This window comes from Chiloscyllium punctatum, chromosome 2 (assembly GCF_047496795.1).
Source record: "Chiloscyllium punctatum isolate Juve2018m chromosome 2, sChiPun1.3, whole genome shotgun sequence".
Taxonomy (NCBI): domain Eukaryota; kingdom Metazoa; phylum Chordata; class Chondrichthyes; order Orectolobiformes; family Hemiscylliidae; genus Chiloscyllium; species Chiloscyllium punctatum.
This window is the reverse complement of record NC_092740.1, coordinates 97,174,447-97,196,230: the sequence shown is the minus strand read 5'-3', so window position 1 is coordinate 97,196,230 and position 21,784 is coordinate 97,174,447. Positions and strand designations below refer to the sequence as shown.

The 21,784-nt window shown below is 42.5% G+C and overlaps 1 protein-coding gene across 3 annotated transcripts in view; it reads left to right on the top strand.

Annotated features, from left to right (window-relative positions):
- The first annotated feature begins 18,793 nt into the window (after nt 1-18,793).
- Nucleotides 18,794-21,784, top strand: part of hsd17b3 (hydroxysteroid (17-beta) dehydrogenase 3) — an 89,576-nt gene continuing 86,585 nt past the window's right edge. For all 3 annotated transcript variants that reach the window (XM_072591791.1, XM_072591796.1, XM_072591786.1), the window contains exon 1: nt 18,794-18,961. In XM_072591791.1, coding sequence (XP_072447892.1) covers nt 18,808-18,961 — 154 coding nt within the window. In that variant the 5' untranslated portion in view covers nt 18,794-18,807. The remainder of the gene's footprint in view (nt 18,962-21,784) is intronic.

Here is a 21,784-nt window from a genome sequence, read left to right as displayed (position 1 = left end):
GATAAGAGCTGAAATTTTCGAACATACTCACATTGGTCAAGAGAACATTAACAAGATTTAGGAACAGGAAGAGACTATTCAGAAAATTCAGTCTGCTCCACCATTTAATGCAGTTCATAAGTTCATAAGATTTTGGAGCAGAACTAGGCGAGTCGGCCAATCGAATCTGCTCTGGCTGATAAGCTCCACAGCCCCATTTTTCTGCCTTCTCTCCATATCCCTTCAACTCATTTCCAATTAAAGATCTGTCTAATTCCTCCTTAAATTTACTTACTATCCTACAGTATCCACCACACTTTGGGCTAGTGAATTCCACACATGCACATCTCTTTCAGAGAAGTAATTTCTCCTCAACTCTGTTTAAATTTGCGATCCCTTATCCTAAGATTTTGACCTCTCACCTTAGAGGAAGCCACAAGAGGAAGCAGCCGCTTCATGTCTATTTTATCCACACCTTTTATCATCTTGATTATGATAATTTGATCTCCCCTCATTCTCGTATATTCCAGACAGTGTAGGCCTAAACTGTTCAATCTCTCTTCATACGACAAACCCCTCATCTCGCAGAATAGAATTATAGAATCCCTTGGCCCTTCGGCCCAACAAGTTCATACCGACCTTCCGAAGAATATCCAGCCCAAACCCTTTCCCCATTACTCTACATTTACTCCTGCCTAATGCACCTAACCTACACATCCCTGAACTCTATGGGCAATTTAGCATGGACAATTCACCTAAGCTGTACATTTTTGGATTGTGGGAGGAAACTGGAGCACCCAGTGGAAACCCAAGCAGACACTGGGAGAATGTGCAAACTCCACCCAGACAGTTGCCAAAGGCTGGGATCAAACCCGGGACCCTAGTGCTGTGAGGCAGCAGTGCTAACCACTGAGCCACCATGACGCCCCAGTGGGATCAGTCTAGTGAACGTCCTCTGAATTGCCTGAAATACTATTACATCTTTCCTCAAATAAGGATCAAAACTGCACAATACTTTGTCTCAACACTACCTTGTATAATTGCAACAATACCTCCTTACCTTTACATGCTATTTTCTTCACTATAGAAGCTAACATTCCATTCGCTGTCTTTATTATCTGCTGTACCTGTAGGCTAGTTTTCTATGACTCATGAATGAGTACACCTAAGTCCCTCTGCACTGGAGCACCCTGAAGTGTCTCCCCATTAAGATAATAGGTCGCCTTCCCATTTTCTCGACCCAAGTGCATGACCTCACACTTATACACATTAAACTCTGCCTGCCACATTTTGGCCCACTCTCCTAACCTATCTATATCCACTTGTAAGGTTCTTATATCCTCATTATTTTTGTCCTGCCTATTTTTATGTCATCTTCGAATTTGGCTATAGACCTTTCTATCTCTACATCCAAGTTGTTAATATAGATTGTAGACATCTGGGGTCCAAGGAACGAACCCTGTGGTTAAATCTTGTCATCCTGAAAAAATGAATTTGTCCCAACTTTCTGTCTTCTATCCATCAGCCAGTCATCTATCCAGGCTAATACAGTATCCCTAATCCCATATAGTCCAGCCTTATGAATTAACCTTTTAGCACCATATCAAATACCTTCCAGAAGTTTAGATCAATTACATCTGCAGTATCCCCATTATCCACTTTGCTTGTTACTTTTTCAAAGACCTCTAGCAAATTAGTCAAACATGATTTGACCTTCATAAAGCCACTCTGATGGACAGCATTTTGGCTTTCCAAATGCCCTGATATTGCTTCCTTGATAATTGATTCTAACACTTTCCTAACAACCGTTGTTAAACTAACTGGTCTGTAATTTATCACATTTAGTCTCCCTCCTTTTTTGAATAAAGGCATTATATTAGCTTCTTTGCAATCTACTGGAACCTTTCCCATGTCCAGGGAATTTTGGAATATCATGACCAATGAATCTACTATTTCCGTTGCCACTTCCGTTAATACCCTAGGATATCCAGGGGACTTGTCTGCCCTCAATCCTAATACAGAGGAACTTTGATTATCTGAATGAAATGGGCGGGCACTATTTCGTTCAGATAATTGATTTTTCGGTTAATTGATTTCCTCTGGGGCTCGGAGTTTTCTCTGAAGTTGGCTCCCTGTTCAGGAGACTAGGCAGCAGCACAATGCATGCAAGCCCCTGCCCATCACTGCCCCCACCCCCTGCCTACCCACAAAACCTGCCCATGACCCCACCCACCCTCAACCCCGTCAGCCTCCACTCTGCCTCCAAACTTCTGTCCTCATACCTGCATAATTTTCTTTGTTTAATTCCAGAACACTACTGTGAAACTCCACTTTCTCGTCTCAAACTAAATTTTGAATTCTGTCATACTATGGTCACTACTTCCTAGAAGATCCTTAACTATGGTGTCATCAATTAACCTCTCCCAATTACATATACCAAATCCAGAGTGCCTGATTCCTGACTGGTTCCACAACATACTGCTCCAAGAGACAAACTTTAATGCATTCAATGAACTCTGCCTCCAGGCTACCCTTGCCAATTTGATTCTTCCAATCTCTGTGTATAATGAAATCACTCATGACTATTTCCTTACCTTTCTTGCAAGCGTCTAATATTTCCTGGTTTATTGTGTGCCTCACTGCAGAACCACTGTTTGGGGACCTATCGATCACTCCTACTTCTTCTCTTTGCTATTTCTTATTTCTACCCAGACTGATTCCACATCTTGAGCTCCCGTGTTTATTCACTTCTCATTACAGCACCGATCCCTTCCTTCAACAGCAAAGCTGCACCACTTCCATTTCCTTTCAGTCCATCTTTCCAAAATGCTGAGTTCCTCTGTACAATTCCCAGACCTGGTCTCCTGTAACCATGTCTCAGTAATCACTTCCAAGTCGTACCCTTTTGTTTCTATTTGCACTTTAAACTCATTAATTTTGTTTTGAATGCTTCGTGTATTTATATACAGAGTTTTTAAACATGTTCTACTTTTAAATTTCCCTACTTTTTTGTAATTCCTTGGTGCATAAAGATATTCACCTGTTCTGATCCTCAATTTTATTGTCTGGTAACCATCTACCACATCACTAACCTGCATTCTTACCTCCTCCTTTAAGTTGAGTTTTCTAATTTCCCCTATAACTGAACTCTCCCCCACTATTTAGATCCAAGTCTTGTCTACAGTCCTGGTTACATAATTTGCTGGTACTCTGGTCCCAGCACAATTGAGATGAAGATTGTCCCATCAGAACAGGTCCCTTCTTCCCCAGTACTGGTGCCAATGTCCCATGAATTCAAACCTATTTCTGCTACACCGATCTTTGAGCTATGCACTTTCTCATTTAATCTTATTGACCCTGTGCCAATTAGCTTGTAGCTCGTAATCCAGAGATTATTACCTTTTTGTTTCTGCTTTATAATTTAGCTCCTAGCTCTTCATATACCCTTGGCAGAGCCCCTGCTTAGTTTTATCTATGTCATTGGTACCTATGTGGGTCATGACCACTGGGTTTTTACCTCGCCCCCAACTCCAAATTCCTCCGCAGCCCAGATGCGATATCCCAAACCCAAGCACCAGGCAGACAACAGAACCTTTGGGACACTCGATCCTGGTCACAGAGAATGGTGTCTAGGCCCCTAACTATACTATCTCCAATTACAACAACATTTCTCTTTTGTCCCCCCACTTCAATGGCTCCCTGCACCACAGTGCTGTGGTTGGTCAGCTTATCCTCTCAGCAGTCCCATTCCTGTCCCCAAGTACAAGGACAAGGGCTAAGGCTCCTGCAGCTCTACTCCTTGGATCTCTCTACCTGCCCCACTCACAGCCACACCATCCTGTCCCTGACCATGAGCAGAATTTGAGTTAGTTTGTCTTAGTGTGTGACTGTCTCCTGAAACACAGCGTCCAGATAACTCTCCCACTTTCTGATGGGTCGCAATATTGGAAGCTCAGACACCAGCTCATCAACACCAAGCCAGAATTCCTTGAGCAACCAACATTTACTAGAGACATGATCATTGGGAACCATGATGGGGATCACAATCTCCCACATCCTGCAGAAAAAACATGTCACCTGACCCTCCATCCTTACTTTATTTAATGAGTTTAGAATTTTTTTTTTAAACTGTTTTTGTATATCTGCGTAGTATCTCAATCTAAATGCAAGTTGCAACCAAAAATCTCACAAGCTTCAATGTAACACAGATTCAAACTTAGCAGACTCCCTCCTAGCCAATCAAATCACAGTCTTCCTGTGACATCACTTTCCGGTTTCCCTCTCAGAATCAGAAACTGGCATTCCAACTTACGGCCAAAACAATGTTTAAATCCATGCAGGGCCCATCTGCTGCTGATAAAATATGATCATGGCTGATTGAACACTTCGATGCTTTTTAACCATATTATTACAATAACTCTTTATTCCATTGATGATCAATAGTTATAAACCTCTATTTCAAATATACTCAGTGACAGATCTTCCATAGCCCTTTGCAGTAAAGAATTCCAAAGATTCACCACAGTCTGAGTCAAAGAAATTCTCCTCATCTCAGTCCTAAATGCTATCTCCCTTATTTTCCCTTTGGAAAATAGCAAAAATAAGGTCTTGTTTTTGACACCAGGCTTCAGCCTTCAGTTCTCAGTATTTAGCCCCATGTTTAATCATAGAATTAGTGTCATAGAGTCATAGAGGTGTACAGCACGGAAATAGACCCCCTGGTCCAACTCGTCCATGCCGAGCAGATATCCTAACCCAATCTAGTCCCACTTGCCAGCACCTGGCCAATATCTCTCCAAACCCTTCCTATCCCATCCAGATGTCTTTTAAATGTACCAGCCTCCACAACCTCCTCAGGCAGCTCGTTCCATACACGTACCGCTCTCTGCGTGAAAACGTTGCCTCTTAGGTCTCTTTTATATCTTTCCTCTCTCATCCTAAACCTGTGACCTCTAGTTCTGGACTCCCCCCAACTCAGGGAAGAGTCTTTGTATAGTCATCTTATCCTTGATTTGGAGATGCTGGTGTTGGACTGGGGTGTATAAAATTAAAAATCACTCAACACCAGGTTGTAGTCCAATAGATTTAATTGGAAGCACACTAGCTTTCAGAGGCTGGTCCTTCATCAGGTGGCGGTCCCTTGCCCCTCATAATCTTGTAAACCTCTATAAGGTCACCCCTCAGCCTCTGACGCTCCAGGGAAAACAACCTCCTCTTATAGCTCAAATTCTCCAACCCTGGCAACATCATTGTGAATCTTTTCTGAACCCTTTCAAGTTTCACAACGTCTTTCCGAAGGGAAGGAGACCAGAATTGCATGCAATATTCCAACACTGGCCTAACCAATGTCCTGTACAGCCATAACATGACCTCCCAACTTCTGTACTCAATACTCTGACCAATTAAGGAAAGCATATCAAACACCTTCTTCACTATCCTATCTACCTGCGACTCCACTTTCAAGGAGTTATGAATGTGCACTCCAAGGTCTCTTTGTTCAGCAACACTCCCTAGGACCTTACCATTAAGTATATAAGTCCTACTAAGATTTGCTTTCCCAAAATGCAGCACTTCATATTTATCTAGATTAAACTCCATCTGCCACCTCTCAGCCCATTGGCCCATCTGATCAAGATCCCATTATAATCTGAAGTAACCTTCTTCGCTGTCCACTACACCTCCAATTTTGGTATCATTTGCAAACTTACTAACTATACCTCTTATGCATACATCCAAATCATTTATATAAATGATGAAAAGTAATAGACCCAGCACCGATCCTTGTGGTACTCCACTGGACACAAGCCTCTAGTGTGAAAAACAACCCTACACCACCACCCTCTATCTTCTACCTTTGAGCCAGTTCTGTATCCAAATGGCGAGTTTTCCCTGCATTCCGTGAGATCTAACCTTGCTAACCAGTCTCCCATGGGGGACAATGTCAAATGCCTTACTGAAGACCATATAGATCACATCTACCACTCTGCCCTCATCAATCCTCTTTGTTACTTCTTCAAAAAACTCAACCAAATTTGTGAGACATGATTTCCCATACATAAAGCAATGTTGACTATCCCTAATCAGTCCTTGCCTTTCCAAATACATGTATATCCTGTCCCTCAGGATTCCCTCCAACAACCTGCCCACCACCACCGTCAGGCTCACTGGTCTATAGTTCCCTGGCTTGTCCTCACCACCTTTCTTAAACAGTGGCACCACGTTAGCCAACCTCCAGTCTTCTGGGACCTCACCTGTGACTACTGATGATCCAAATATCTCAGCAAGAGGCCCAGCAATTACTTCCCTAGCTTCCCACAGAGTTTTAGGGTTTATCTGATCAGGTCCTGTGGATTTATCCACTTTTATGTGTTTCAAGACATCCAGCACTTCCTCCTCTCTAATTTGGACATCTTTCAAGATGTCACCATCTATTTCCCTATATTCTATATGTTCCAAGTCCTTTTCCACAGTAAATACTGCTGCAAAATATTTGTTTAGTATCTACCCATTTCCTGTGGCTCCATACAAAGGCCGCCTTGCAGATCTTTGAGGGGCCCTATTCTCTCCCTAGTTACCCTTTTGTCCTTAATGTATTTGTTAAAACCCTTTGGAATCTCCTTAACTCTATTTACCAAAACTATCTCGTGTCCCCTTTTTGCCCTCCTGATTTCCCTCTAAAGTATACTCCTACTGTCTTTATACGCTTCTAAGGATTCATTCGATCCATCCTGTCTGCACTTGGCGTATGATTCCAAAGCAGATAAGGAGGACACTTACCTGGGAAAGAGCTATTGAATTATTCCCACCCTGTGCTCTTTTCCCAGGCCTCTACAAAATTCCACAATATTTTGGCTAGGAAGGAGACAGGTTTACTGAAGCTTTAGCCTATCTTTACCTTTGTATTCAGTCTTGAACAATACATATATTTTGTCCTAACACTCTACCAAATGTGGACCAGACTCTTTTTCAACTCACTGAAATTAACCCTCCTCCTATTCTGTAATTACACATTTTATTTTTCTTTGTCCTTTACGTGCTCAACTCATCTCACTTTAATCCTTGGAACTGAATCCAGTATACCTTTGTTGTTTATTGGGTTGAAAACATCATAGACAACTACACTGTGCCCAGGCAAGTGGAAAGGTTCTATTGAAAGGTAAATCACTAAACAAGATTCAACAGGAATCAGGGAGAAAGGTTTTTGCTGCTTGGAGTTATACCTAGCACATAGGAAGATGGTTGTGGTCATTAGAGGTCAGTCATCTCAGTTCCAGGGCAAATCTGCAGGAGTTCCTTAGTGTTGTGTCCTAGGCCCAATGATCTTCGGCTACTTCATCAGCTGCTTCATTATAAGGTCAGAAGTGGGGAAGTTCACTGATAATTGCACATGTTCAGCAACATTCGCAGTTCGTCAGATAGGGAAGCAATCCATTATTAAATTCAACAATATCTGGACAATATCAAGACTTTTGCTGAAAAGTGGCAAGTAACATGCATGCCACAGAAACACTAGGCAGTGGCCATGTCCAATAAGAGACAGCCTAACCACTCCTCTTGATATTCAATGATATTACCATCACTGAATATCCTACTATCAACATCCTGAATGGTACCATTGACCAGATACTCAGCCAAGCTAGCCACAGAAACACAGCGGATACAAGAGCAGATCAGAGGTTAGGAATACCATAGCAAGTAACTCATCTCTTGACTCCCCAAAGCCTGTCCACCAGCTTGTAGGCACAAGTTAGGAGTATGAAGGAATACTCCTCACTTGCCTGGAACAGTGCAACTCCAACAATACTCAAGAATTGGAGATGCCGGTGTTGGACTGGGGTGTACAAAGTTAAAAATCACACAACACCATTTTTTGGTGCACCATATTCGTAAGGAAGTCAAAGGGAATATATTTCATGACTATCCTACGCCAATTTGAAAGTCATGGGGACCTTTGGATACCCAATTCACTAAGATGCTTTTCCTCACACAAAAGGAAAGGATAGTGAATAATTTCCTCCCAAATGCATCCTGAGAAGGGAAATTTGGGGAGCTCAAAAGTAGAGACACTGGGTCCAACCCGATCTCCGTACCCAAAATCTTTGCCAAGGCATTCGCTACGCTATCCCAGTATCTGTGGATTTTATGACTACATTGTCACAAATATATCGGCCATATTGTCCAGGGTCTTTGCTTAGTTGTGAGGATGGTTCTGGCTGGTTCGGGGGATCCCGGAAGGACGAATCCCGTATAAATATGGGTTTTGTCATGACTTGACATAAATTTATTTTGAATGTATATCTAGTTATTTGTTTACTGATAAATGTTCTTTTCTCCTTTTTTATTGTTAGTAACGTATGATATCCTATTTTGTGTTTTGGTAGTTTGTAGAATAGATTAGTAGCTAGTTTTCTTAATTTTATATTGGCATTGTTATTATATTGTAAAGTGGAATACACTATTTTGTACTATTTTTGTAAAAAATCTCAAAAATCTTTTTTTTCAAGAAAAATATTTATAAAAAAAGAGACCTAAGGGGAAATCTTTTCACACAGAAGGTGGTACGTGTATGGAATAAGCTGCCAGAGAAAGTGGTGGGATACTGGGATAGCGTAGCGAATGCCTTGGCAAAGATTTTGGGTGCGGAGATCGGGTTGGACCCAGTGTCTCTACTTTTGTCTCTACAATTGCAACATTTAAAAGGCACCTGGATGTGTTAATGAATAGGAAGGGTTAGGAGAGATATGGGCTGGGTGCTGCAGGTGGGACTAGATTGGGTTGGGATATTTGGTCGGCATGGATGAGTTGGACCAAAGGGTCTGTTTAATGTGGGTCTTTGTCTGTCTGTATGTGTCTGTCTGGATTGGGGGTTGTGAGTGTGAGAAAGTGTATGTGTGTGTGTAGTGAGTGCAGAGTGTCTTAAGTCTGTGAGGGGGTGCATGTGTGAGTGTGTGGATCTATAAGGGTGTGTGTGGATGTCTACGTGCGTGTCTGTGTATATGTGTGTCCGTGTGTATGTGTGTATAGGAGTGCCTGTGTTTGTGTGAGAGTGTGTGTGTGTAGGAGTATCTGTGTGTGTGTGTATAGTGCAATGGTGATCATCTGTAATGTGACATGAACCCAAGGTCCCGGTTGAGGCCCTACCAATGGGTACCGAACTTAGCTATCAGCCTCTGCTCGGCCACTTTTCTCTGCTGCCTGTTCCGAAGTCCACCTTGGAGGATGGTCACTTGAAGGTCCGAGGTTGAATGTCCTGGACCACTGAAGTGTTCCCCAACTGGGAGGGAATGCTGCTGTCTGTTGATTATTGTACGGTGCCCATTCATCCATTGTCATATCCTTTGCTCAGTTTACCCAATGTACCATGCCTCCAGGTAAGATAGACAACGTTGGCTGAGTCACATGAATACCTGCCATGTACAAGGTGGGAGGTGTTCCCACGCGTAATGGTGGTATCTATGTCCACAATCTGACACGTCTTGCAGCGCCTACTGTGACAGGATTGTATGGTGTTGTCCTGAGAGCCGGGCAGCTTGCTACAAACAACGTTCTGTTTGAGGTTTGGCGGTTGTTTAAAGGCAAGTAGTGGAGGTGTGGGGACGGTCTTGGTGAGGTGCTCATCCTCATTGATAATGTGTTGCAGGTCATGAAGAACATGGCATAATTTTTCAGCTCCAGGGAAATACTGAACAACGAAGGGTACCCTGTCGGTTGCAGCATGTGTCTGTCCCCTGAGCAGGTCATTATGGTTCCTTGCTATGGCACGGATATGGAAAGGAGAGTGCTTCGACCGATGGGTTCGCCCTCGGTCAGTACTCTCTCCCACTTACTACTTAATAAGGTATCAAAGGACATGGAGCAGTTATATAAAACCTGGAGTCAAGAATTGGGAATGAAAGTCTCCTTAGAGATGTGGGAGGATGTCTGGGAAAAAGCTAGGAAGATCTGTAATAGAACTCAGGCTATTCAATTGAAGATACTTCATAGGGCTCACATGGCATCAGAACAACTTGCAAAGTTCAAGGCAGGAGCATCACCAATGTGCCCTAAATGCAAAATAGAAGTTGGTACCATTACGCATTGTCTGTGGACATGCCATAAAATCCATATCCGATTTATTAGGATTAATTGTCAATGTGGTCTTCTTTTGTACGAAGTCTCATATTTGAAAATATCAAAAAATGTCCTTGCGAGGCAGCCTAAACTTCTGACACAACTGTTCGAAGGACATCATGACCTCCCCATCGAACAGATTTCCTAAACAGGAAATACCTCTGAACTCCCAGATTTTGAATACAGCATCAGTCAGGCCTGGCTGGAATCCCAATGTTCCCACTATGGGAGTACAAGGGGAGGTTTTTTTTGTAGATTACCTTCATTTTGTCACATTAACCTCCAAGCTTTGATTATATTTAATGCAATAATATGTAATGATCTGTAATAACTTTCCCCTTATCCATAAATAGTAGATTGATGAGGGAACATTTTGCTTGGGAGGCCTCAATATCTAACCAGATTGATTGTGGGTCACAAGAGACCTAATCAGCTACGTAAGTTAACAGTGAACTCAACTGGTACCTCCTGAAGCTGTGGCCGTCTATGATTCCAAATAAAGGAGCCGAGCCACCATAGAGCTGACGTAGCACCTGTCTCGGCAGCATCAACGGGAGCATTTTCATAGGGTATAATAACCAAAGCTATTCTTCCTAGCCAGGATATCAGGAGATCTTCCCAGCATTGAAGGTCCTGTCTTATTTTCTGTAATAAGTGTGTATAATTAGTTTTGTATAGCTGACTAAATGCTTTGATACCTTATTAAGTAGTAAGTGGGAGAGAGTACTGACCGAGGGCGAACCCATCGGTCGAAGCACTCTCCTTTCCATATCCATGCCATAGCAAGGAACCGTAATGACCTGCTCAGGGGACAGACGTATGCTGCAACCGACAGGGTACCCTTCGTTGTTCAGTATTTCCCTGGAGCTGAAAAATACCTAAGTAAAGAAAACCTCCCAGTGACCATCGAAACGGGAAACAGGATCCATCCGGTAAATTGGATATACTGGCAAGACCTCCCAGAGGCATGGCCTCCAATTTCATAAAATTGCTTTTGTAATTTGAAAACATACCAAATAAGTTAACCACTTGAATTACACAGGGCACAGATGTCAATGGATCATTTAAGAAAAGGAGGATGTCGTCCACATAGAGAGTAATTTTGTGCTTACCTGATCCAACCTCCAGAATCGTCATGTTAGGGTCAGTTCTTATAGCTTTCGTCAGCAGTTCAATCACTCATGTAAATAATAATGGTGAGAAAGGGCATCCCTGATGACACCCTCTGCCAACATTAAAGCTATCCGAACGTACACCATTGGTAATCACCGCTGCTTTGGGATCATTATATAATACTGTAACCCATTTAGTAAAGACCTCTCCAACACCAAACCATTCCAGAGTATAAAATAGATATGGCCATTCTACCCGATCGAATGCCTTCTCTGCATCTCGGGAGAAGACTAATCCTGGTATCGCTCCCTGCTGGCAGGCTTGTACCATAGTTAAGACTCTTCTAATGTTAATAGTTGATCTGCGACCCTTTATAAACCCCGTCTGATCCTCTTTGATAATGGATGGTAAAACCCTCTCCAGTCTAAATGCCAACATTGTTGAGAGAATTTTAAAATTCACATTCAACAAGGATATGGGTCTGTACGAAGCGCAGTTATCTGGGGCCTTTCCTTTCTTAAGAATGAGAGAAGTATTTGCTTCTCTCAGAGAAGGCTGGAGGCACCCCTGACTGTGTGAATAATTATACATATTTATAAGTGGCCCAACTAATTCCCCTACAAATTCTTTTTAGAACTTAGCCTGGAATCCATCTGGTTCGGATGCTTTGCCACTCTGGAGCTGCCTCACTGCCTCCTGGACTTTCTGGGTTGCCAAGGGGGCATTCAAGAGAGACACCTGCTCCGAGGTTAGGCCTGGGAGGGCCAGATTTTTAAAAAAATACTCCATCTTCCTTGATCTGTCCTGCGACTTATACAATTCGAAATAGAACTTTCTAAAGGCTGCATTGATCTTTATATGATCACAATTCAGGATTACAGCACTCTCTCTAATGGACGTAATGGATTGGGGAGCCTTTTTCTTTCTGGCAAGGTATGCTAGGTACCTGTCAGGCTTGTCGCCGTATTCAAATAATCTCTGCTTCGCAAATAATATCTCTCTCTTTGCTGTTTGATTAAGTGCAGTATTGAAAGTTGCCCTGAGGGCTGTGATCCGCTGTAGTTTAGTAATGGAGGGCCTATCAACATACGCTGTCTCAGCCGCCTTCAGGTGAGCCTCGAGCAGACGCTGTTGTTCTCCCTTTTGTTTTTTCCAGGTCGCAGAATATAAGATAATCAAGTCTTGCGTGTATGCCTTGACAGTCTTCCACTTCCCCGACGGGTTACTGGCCACGCCTGAATTGATATCCCAGAAGGTTTTAAATTCCTGCTAGAAATATTTTATGAACTTACTATCCTTCAATAAGAAAGGGTCCATATGCCAACATCGGAAACCTATCTCGCCATCACTAGTCTTAACTACCATATATACCGCAGTATGGTTGGAAATAGTTATATTATCTATTTTACAAAACAACATCGAGTTCAAAAAGATCGAAGGGACAAAAAAAATTGATTCTGGTATGGCACTTGTGTGGATTAGAATAAAAAGTAAAGTCTCTACCCTTAGGGTGAAGACACATCCACACATCTACCAGCCCCACATCCCTATTCAGATCAGCCAACTGCCTAGATCTCAAAGATATGCCCGTGGAACTCCTAGGTATCCTGTCCACCTCTGGATCGATGATACAATTAAAATCTCACCCTATAATTGTGTGGCGCACCCGAAAGCCATCAACTTAGAGAACGCTTCCATTACAAATATAAAAGGGTGTGCCGGGAGCAGTAAAGATTCAAAATCCCGTATTCCTCTCCATATATTAGGGCTTTAATTAATATATACCACCCAGACTCATCTTTTATCTGGCTTAGCATAAATGATTCTTCCAAATAAGAATGGCCACTCCACGACTTTTTGAGCTGAAAGATGAAAAGAACACCTGGCCAAATCCACCCTGTTGCAGCTTTGAAAGTTCCTTATCAAGTAGATGTGTCTCCTGTAGAAGGGCTACAATAACCCTTTCTTTTTTAAGACTTGATAATATCTTTTTCCTTTTGATTGGTGAGTGGCACCGCTTGACATTCCAGGTGCACCACCTAAACGAATGACTAGCCATGATCGTTCAAGCAAGCCTGAGACCCCCCTCCCAGGAGGAAGAATCCCACCCAAAAGACATTGAATAAATACCAAAAACAATTCACACGTAAGAACACCCTTTAAATCAAAACAGCTAAGAACTACTCCTAAAAAAAACATGAAACATATTTAAAAGGAGACTTTCCCCCTTGTTCACAGGAGGCACTGTTACCTTCCAGTACTCCCGCCATAACATCTCCCAGCTAGAGCCATGCTCTCGGCCCAGACATTACAAAGTAGAGTAAATAAATGCCAGTATCTTAGTTTTCAGCATCTGCAGTCATTGTTTTTACCTTGTTAAAAATGGGAAACCAACCCATTCCCTCCTACATTATTACCTAAATACACCTAGCAAAACAACATAAGATGAAAATATATAAAATTACAATTCCAGCAAGTAGTAAGCAACAAAATAAACCTCAGAAACATCCCCTAATAATCAAATAAACCGCGCATGTTATAGATAAGAATCCAAAGGTCTGTTGCTTGGGGGGGGGGGTCCCTGTCTGTTGTGAACTTTGTGAACCTTTGCCTTTGGTCATTTTAAAAAGCATCAAATTGCTAAAGTTTGATGCAGAATGACCAAAGCTGCTGGGAAGAAACTATATAAAATAATTTAGCACGTGAGGTGAGGGTGGGTGCCCTACTTTGCCTGGGTCTTGGGCAGAGCTCTGCAGACTCAGACCTACTAGGTTACCACCATCTTGGATCTCCCCCTTAAGTCTCTTTTATATCTTTCCTCTCTCACCCTCAATCTATGCCCTCTAGTTGTGGACTCCCTCACTTTGTCTATTTATCCTATCCATGCCCCTCATGATTTTATAAACCTCTACAAGGTTACCCCTCAGCCTCCTACGCTCGAGGGAAAACAGCCCCAAACTATTCAACCTCTCCCTATAGCTCAAATCCTCCAACCCTGGTAACACCCTTGTAAATCTTTTCTGAACCCTTTCAAGTTTGACAACATCCTCCTGATAGGAAGGAGACCAGAATTGCATATAATATTCCAAAAGTGGCCCAACCAATGTCCTGTACAGCCACAACATGACTTCCCAACTCCTGTACTCAATAAGCCCAGCTAAGATTTGCTTTCCCAAAATGCAGCACCTCGCATTTATCTGAATTAAACGCCCATCTGCTACTTCTCAACCTATTGGCCCATCTGACCAAGATCCCATTGTATTATGAGATAACTTTCTTGGCTGTCCACTACACCTCCAATTTTGGTGTCATCTGCAAACTTACTAATTATACTTATGCTCACATCCAAATCATTTATATAAATGATGAAAAGTAGTGGACACACGGTAGCTGCGTCATCTGCTATCTACAAAGTTCCTTAGACAGCACCTTCCAAACCCGCATTCATTTTCATCTAGAAGGACAAGGACAGCATTGACTTGCACAGATCTTGATCAATTATGTCTATAGGCTAAAGAGTGGCAGATGGAGTTTAATTTGGATAAATATGTGGTGTTGCATTTTGGTAAACAAACAAGGTACAACTTAATTCATGGAAAGGCACTGGGTAGTGTTGTAGAACAGAGAAGACCTGAGGTTCAGGTACATAATTCTTTAAGATTTTTGTCACAAGTAGTTAGCTTAGAGCTTTGAGTATAGGAGTTGGGATGTTATGTTGAGCTTGTATAGGACATTGGTGAGGCCTCTTAGAGTCAGAGAGTCATAAAGCTGTACATCATGGAAACACGGAAATCCTTTAGTCCAACCTGTCCATACCCAGCAAGATATCATAAATTAATCTATTCCCATTTGCCAGCATTTGGCCCATATCCCACTCAACCCTTTCTATTCATAACTGTCCTGACATCTTTTAAATATTATAATTGTACCAGCCTCCACCACTTCCTGTGGCAGTTCATTCCATAAATGCACGACACTCTGCATGAAAAAGTTGTCACTTAGGTTCCTTTAAAATCTTTCCCCTCTCACCTTAAACCTATGCCCTCTAATTTTAGATTCCCCCACCCTGGGGAATAGACTTTGTTCACCATATCCATGCCCCTCATGATTTTATCAACGTCTATAAGGTCACTCCTCAGCCTCCAACGCTCCAGGGAAAACAGCCCCAGCTTATTCAGCCTCTCTCTGTAGCTCAAACCCTCTAACCCTGGAAACATCCTTGTAAATCTTTTCTGAACCTTTTCAAGTTTCACAACTCCTTCCTATAGCAGGGAGATCAGAATTGAATGCAGTATTCCAAAAGTGTGCTAACCAACATCCTGTACAGCTGCAAAATGATCTCCCCAGCTCCTGTACTCAATGCACTGACCAATAAAGACAAGCATATCAAACACCTTCTTCACTATCCTGTTCACAGGCAACTCCACTAACAAGGAACTATGAACCTGCACTCCAAAGTCTCTTTGTTCAACAACACTCCTCAGGACCTTATCATTAAGTGCATAAGTCCTGCCCTAATTTGCCTTTCTCAAATGCAACACTTCACATTTATCTAGATTAAACTCCATTTGCCATCCTCGGCCCATTGGTACATCTGATCAAGGTCCCATTGTTCTCTAAAGTAACCTTGGTTGGCCACTACACCATTAATTATTATATTGTACTAGTGTATTGAATATTAACTTCAAAGGACAGGGCAGCTAAAGATAACCTATTTCCATTGGTTGCAGATTCAAGGGGCATAGTCTGAAAATTATCAAGAGAGATGTTCACGAGAGATGTTAGCAGGCACTTCTACACAGAAAAGGTAGTACAGGTTTGGAACTCTCTCCCACAATGGCGAGATCAGTTGTTAATTTTAAATTTGAAAGATCCATTTTATTAAGCAAAAGTATTCAGGGAATATGGACTAAAGGCAGGTATGTGGACTTAAGCCATAGATCAGTTAAAACACAGATAGATTGCTAACCTGGCCAAACAGCAAGGGATGCTGTGTTCTTGGCCAAGAAAAGACTCTGACATCACAATAGACACTTGACATTATGCAAATATTGCATCCAGATGCTAATGATATTGGCATAACACAAGAGAGAGAGAGCGAGAGAGAGAGGAAGGAGAGGAACTAGCTTTGCAGTTCACAGAGGAAGAAACAATGCCAGAGAGAGAGCAACAGCATATATCCACAAGAGACTTGGGAAGTATTGTAAGCTCAAGGGATGTAATAGGATTAGAGATAATATGTTTAGCATTAATGGTTATTGTAGCTTATTTCCTAATAAAGTTGGGACACCTTATGTTCATAGTGGTTGAGCATTTTGGTATTGTGGGACACCTTAGAGAATTCATGCCAAACATTCTGGTTGGAATTGTTTAACTTGTTTTAAGAAGGAACTAGACAACAGGCTAAATGCAACAATGGGGAGAAAGTGAGGACTGCAGATGCTGGAGATCAGAGCTGAAAATGTGTTGCTGGAAAAGCGCAGAAGGTCAGGCAGCATCGACGAGCAGGAGAATCGACGTTTCGGGCATCAGCCCTTCTTCAGGAATGAGGAAAGTGTGCCAAGCAGGCTAAGATAAAAGGTAGGGAGGAGGGACTTGGGGGAGGGGTGTTGGAAATGCAATAGGTGGAAGGAGGTTAAGGTGAGGGTGATAGGCCGGAGTGGGGTGGGGGCGGAGAGGTCAGGAAGAAGATTGCAGGTTAGGAAGGTGGTGCTGAGTTCGAGGGTTGGGACTGAGACAAGGTGGGGGGAGGGGAAATGAGGAAACTGGAGAAATCTGAGTTCATTTGCTGAAAATGTGTTGCTGGAAGACATTCCTACTTGCGGAACTTTTCAGAGAACACCTCTGGGACACCCGGACCAACCAACCCAATCACCCCGTGGCTCAACACTTCAACTCCCCCTCCCACTCCACAAAGGACATGCAGGTCCTTGGACTCCTCCATCGCCAGACCATAGCAACATGACGGCTGGAGGAAGAGTGCCTTAACTTCTGCCTAGGAACCCTCCAACCACAAGGGATGAACTCAGATTTCTCCAGTTTCCTCATTTCCCCTCCCCCACCTTGTCTCAGTCCCAACCCTCGAACTCAGCACCACCTTCCTAACCTGCAATTTTCTTCCTGACCTCTCCGCCCCCACCCCCACTCTGGCCTATCACCCTCACCTTAACCTCCTTCCACCTATCGCAGTTCCAATGCCCCTCCCCCAGTCTCTCCTCCCTACCTTTTATCTTAGCCTGCTTGGCACACTTTCCTCATTCCTGAAGAAGGGCTCATGCCCGAAACATCGATTCTCCTGCTTCTTGGATGCTGCCTCATCTGCTGCGCTTTTCCAGCAACACATTTTCAGCTCTAAATGCAACAATGATCCATTTCAAATGATGACAAAATATAATGCAGGGGAAGAAGCAGATTGGTTGGCAGATTGACAACATGACTTTGTCTTTGCAGTGTAATTGAAGTTAGATTGGAAAATATTCACTTGAGTGTAGCAGTCTTTTGCCAATTTGCAAGTTTGTACAATATGCAGTGAGGAATTATAACAGGGAATAACCTGAAAATTTTCCCTTGGTTCCGGTAGCTTGAGGGTTTCAATGTAACATGCCTTGGACTGTAAAGCTCTTAGATAAAGTGAATGACTACAGACTTTCCCTAGGCTGCTGAGTTCAAAACTAGGGGGCATATTTTTTAAGGTGAGAGCAGAAAGATTTAAAAAGGACATGAAGGGCAACTTTTTTTATACAGAATGGTTCCCATGTGGAACGAACTGCCTGAGAAAGTGATGGATGCAGGTACAGTTACAACATTTAAAAGACATTTGGATACGTTCATTAATAGGAAAGTTTTGGAGGTATATTGGCTAAGCACAGGCAAGTTGAACTAATTTAGTTTGGGAACATGGTTAGCAGTGGACTAGTTCACCTCTCCGCCCCCACCCCACTCCAGCCTATCACCCTCACCTTGACCTCCTTCCACCTATCGCATTTCCAACGCCCCTCCCCCAAGTCCCTCCTCCCTACCTTTTATCCTAGCCTACTGGACACACTTTCCTCATTCCTGAAGAAGGGCTGATGCCCGAAACGTCGATTCTCCTGTTCCTTGGATGCTGCCTGACCTGCTGCGCTTTTCCTGCAACACATTTTCAGCTCTGATCTCCAGCATCTGCAGTCCTCACTTTCTCCTCGTGGACTAGTTCAACCAAAGGATCTGTTTTCTGTGACACTATAAAAGAGAACTCTGAAATTATCACCACAATTGCTCCCTAACAGTAAAGTCTCCGCTGGTTAAAATGCAGGCCCAGTAACCAGGACTCAATCTTGATTAAACATCACACAACACCAGGTTATAGTCCAACAGGTTTAATTGGAAGTACACTAGCTAGTGTGCTTCCAATTAAACCTGTTGGACTATAACCTGGTGTTGTGTGATTTTTAACTTTGTACACCCCAGTCCAACACCGGCATCTCCAAGTCAATCTTGATTTGGTAGTGTTTTGCGGTTCCTATGGCAACGGTTTGTGATTGACAAGTAGCTTGGGATATTTGAAAGCTGACAGCCCAACCAGTCTCATCATCACAGGTTACTGTGACTGTATGCACTGCAGCGATGGAAACAATCTTGGAGAACGCATTTATTTTGTTTGGCATATTTACTATCTGTAAAATTTTTCTACAAATAACGAAGTGCCTGAAGTATTTGATACTGACGAAGTGGGTTGGAGTGCCGAATTCCTTCTTCCGATCTTTGGGCGAATGGGCAGGTAACTTTTTAAGATTACACGGCGTTCTAACACAGTTGCGCTAATATAACGCAGAAAGGACTGCCCTACAAAGTTTTAAAACTTGCACATATCTTTGAAGGTGAAACTTTCGAAACACAAGAACGAATCACCATTGAAAGGATCAATTTGTTATAAAATTTGCAAACTTTTCTCTGTTAAATATCTGCATTTCACTGGGACCGGGTGTTGTGAGGGAAGTGGAGCACCACTGAATAGAAACTTTTGAGATTATGTCCGAGTGCTACTTCGAACTACACATTAGATTCTCGTCGATCTGGTAGCAATATCCCTTCCCCTGAGGGAAGAATGATTCCTAAAGGCTTCATTGAAGGAACAGGGTCTTTTTTTGGGGATGGGGCGGGGTCTGATTTGAATTTCTTCCTTGAACAGCTGAAAGCCGATGTTCTGGTTATTATAATAATTGTTGTTTGTGGAAGATTGCCGGACATCCTGATGTTGTGGAAAGTGGTCTGCAGCTTTATTCTTTTCTGATTCAGTGAATGCACAATTGGTATAAATAACTCGCAACTAAAATTTTCGTACAATTCTTTGACGTTTCATAATATACAACAAGCTCTGAAAATGATAAACTAAAATAAACCTAATTCAATTCAGAGACTGCCATGCCTCAAAGACATCATACTCAGTCCTCAATGAAAGCTGCCTGACTTCTGGAATAAAATACAGCAGGCGCATATCCCAGGCTTCTATGAATCTGTTTCTCCAAATTTGTTCCTCCCCCCATAGGGTCACAGAAATGTCCAGCACAGTAGCAGACCATTCCATCCAACTCAACCATACCAACCAGATATTCTAAATTAATTTTGTTCCATTTGCCAGCATTTGGCCCGTATCCCTCTAAACCCATCCCAATCCTTTTAAAATAACGTATCTCTTCCAGCCTGCTCTTTCCATACACATACCATCCTCTGCATGAAAGTATTTCCACTTAGGTCCCTTCTAAATCTTTCCTGTCTCACCTTAAATCTATGACCTCTAGTTTTGAACTCCCTTACCTATTCACCCTATCCATGCCCCTCATGATTTTATAAACTTTGATCAGGCCACCCCACAGTCTCCTATGCCCCAGCGAAAACAGCCTCAGCCTATTCAGCCTTTAACTCTAACTCAAACACTCCAATCCTGGCAATGGCCTTGGAAATCTTTTCTGAACCCTTTCAAGTTTCACAACGTTCATTCTATAGCAGGGAGACCAGAATAGAATGCAGTATTCCAAAAGTGGCTTAACCAATGTCCTGTACATCCACAACATGACCTCCAAATTCCTATACTCAATGCACTGACCAATAAAAATCAAGTTTCTAACCAATAAAGGCAAACATACCAAATGCCTTTTTCACTATCTTGTCTACCTGTAACTCGACTTTCAAGTACCTATGAACCTGCACCCCAAGGTCCCTTTGTATGATAACACACCCCAAGACTTTACCATTACATGTATAAGTCATACCCTGACTGGCTGTACCAAAATGCATCACCTAAAATTAAGAGTTTGCTAAGTTGTGTCTTCTCTCTATCTCTCACTCTCTCTCTCTCTTTCTCTCTGTCTCATTTCCTCGTTTGCCAGTGGTACTCTTGACAATTTCAAGGACTTTCTATTATTGGCCCCACTATTGTCCTCCTCACAATCAGCAATGAAGCATTGGTGGGGGGGGAGAGGGGGGGAGGGGGTTCAGTCTAGAAAGGACTTCATAGTTGGTAGCAAACCATAATAGTCAAAGCACTGCTATTATATAATCTTTCAGGATCAGTGACGATTTGCTTCATATCTGTTTGATGGATTCTGAACTGATGGGAAGTCTAATGTGGGATATATAGATTCTGTGGGGCAGGTGGTACCTAAGGCTTGGCAAGATGGGTTTCTTGAAGGTGTGTATGCTCCACATTGAACCTGTGTAATTTCTTAATGAGGCCTCTTGATATGTTAAGTGCTTTATTTAATGAGCCTTTTCCATTTTGGTCACTCATGAGTCAAAGGCTCCCACAAGTTGGCAAAAATATTTGATATATTCAAGCATCTTTACATAACATCTCTCAAGCATTTTTGCGATCCTTCCATGTGTTTCCTGATGCAACTGAGTTCCAATTAGAGCAGTTGTTTCTGGAATCTGGTGCCTGGCGTGCACATGGACAACATATCCTATTCAGTATTCTTATTTTCAATGATTAATGTCCCGATATTAGGCAAGTTAGCGTTTGAGATGGTGATGCTGTTGAACCACCTCTGTGCCACAGGATTTGCTATTGTTCACCCCCATGCACAATGATGTATTCGTTATAGTTGCGAAAGCAGTGCTCAGCAAGCAGATCACCCATCCTCTTTGACTCATACACAAAACAGGAGGGTTGATAACATTATTCTGCACTAACTTCATTAACTTGTCCTTTGAGGCCACTTAAGACTGCCATAATTTTTCTGTTCCTGCATCCATTTTTAAAATTGTTCTAAATTATTTATATTACCACCTTTATCATTCTTCATGCTTCTCTGCATTAAATTTAAAATGCTAGGAATCTGCCCATTTGGATATGAACGGAGGAGGTCTAATTAGTAAGTTTGCAGATGACGCCAAAATTGGAGGTGCAGTGCACAGTGAAGAAGGTTACCTTAGAGTACAATGGGACCTTGATCAGGCAGGCCAATGGGCTGAGTGGCAGATGGAGTTTAATTTAGATAAATGCAAGGTGCTGCATTTTGGTTTGACTTTCTCCTCCTGAAGATGACTATATTCCTAGCCATTACTAAATTTCAAATTGCATGACACCCTGAACTTGACCATA